The sequence below is a fragment of the Petaurus breviceps genome, unplaced genomic scaffold, assembly GCF_028583685.1.
Source record: "Petaurus breviceps papuanus isolate PSGF00001 unplaced genomic scaffold, PetGlider_PUasm1.0 89488, whole genome shotgun sequence".
Classification (NCBI taxonomy): domain Eukaryota; kingdom Metazoa; phylum Chordata; class Mammalia; order Diprotodontia; family Petauridae; genus Petaurus; species Petaurus breviceps.
Window position 1 is genome coordinate 48,094 of NW_027187057.1, and position 629 is coordinate 48,722.

A 629-nucleotide genomic window follows, 5' to 3' on the forward strand; every position below is an offset into this window, starting at 1 on the left:
GGGCGCCTGGTGGGCGCTCTGCGGTGGTGCGGGCGTGGGGGGGGGCTGCCCCCCTTCACTCTTTCCCTACACGACGCTCTGCGGGGGGGGGGGGGGGGGGGGGGGGGGTGTTCCCACACTACTGCCCTCTCTCGTCGCCGGCCCCGAAGCCAAGCCGCCCAGTTCAAAGGAATGTAAGTCAGCCTCGCCCACCGAGGGGTTGGAGAAAGTGCTTTCTCTGCTTCGGGGTCACTCCCTTCCCCACGCCCTCAAATCGGGGAGAGTGGTAAGCAAGGAGTGGGAGGACGAGCAGAAACAGAGACCCCGGGGTTGGTCCGTGGGAGTGGAGGGTCGGAGGACAAGACCACCACCACCACCCCCAGCTCTGTCGCCTAGGAAACCAGGTGCCCTCCCCCCGCACCTCGACTCCGACCCGTTCCGCACCCCTCGCCTGGCTGGGGCAGGGCGGCAGAGCCCAGCGGCTGGGCGAGAGCTCGACTTCTTGGCTGGTCCCACTCTCCGCCTTGGCCCCAGAGCCTACCGAATAAAGGGGTGCAGGGGCGGCGACCGTGGAGGTAGAGGTGGAAGCGACGGCGACGAAGCATTCGGATGACCGAGCCGCTGCCATGATCCCGCTGCCGCCCTCCGAG

General features: G+C 68.4%; 1 protein-coding gene across 1 annotated transcript in view; it reads right to left on the minus strand.

Moving 5' to 3' along the window:
* Positions 1-629, minus strand: part of LOC138176462 (dihydroxyacetone phosphate acyltransferase-like) — a 45,802-nt gene that overhangs the window by 44,930 nt on the left and 243 nt on the right. The window contains 1 exon segment of the mRNA XM_069107252.1: positions 521-628. Within this exon segment, the coding sequence (XP_068963353.1) occupies positions 521-628 (108 nt within the window).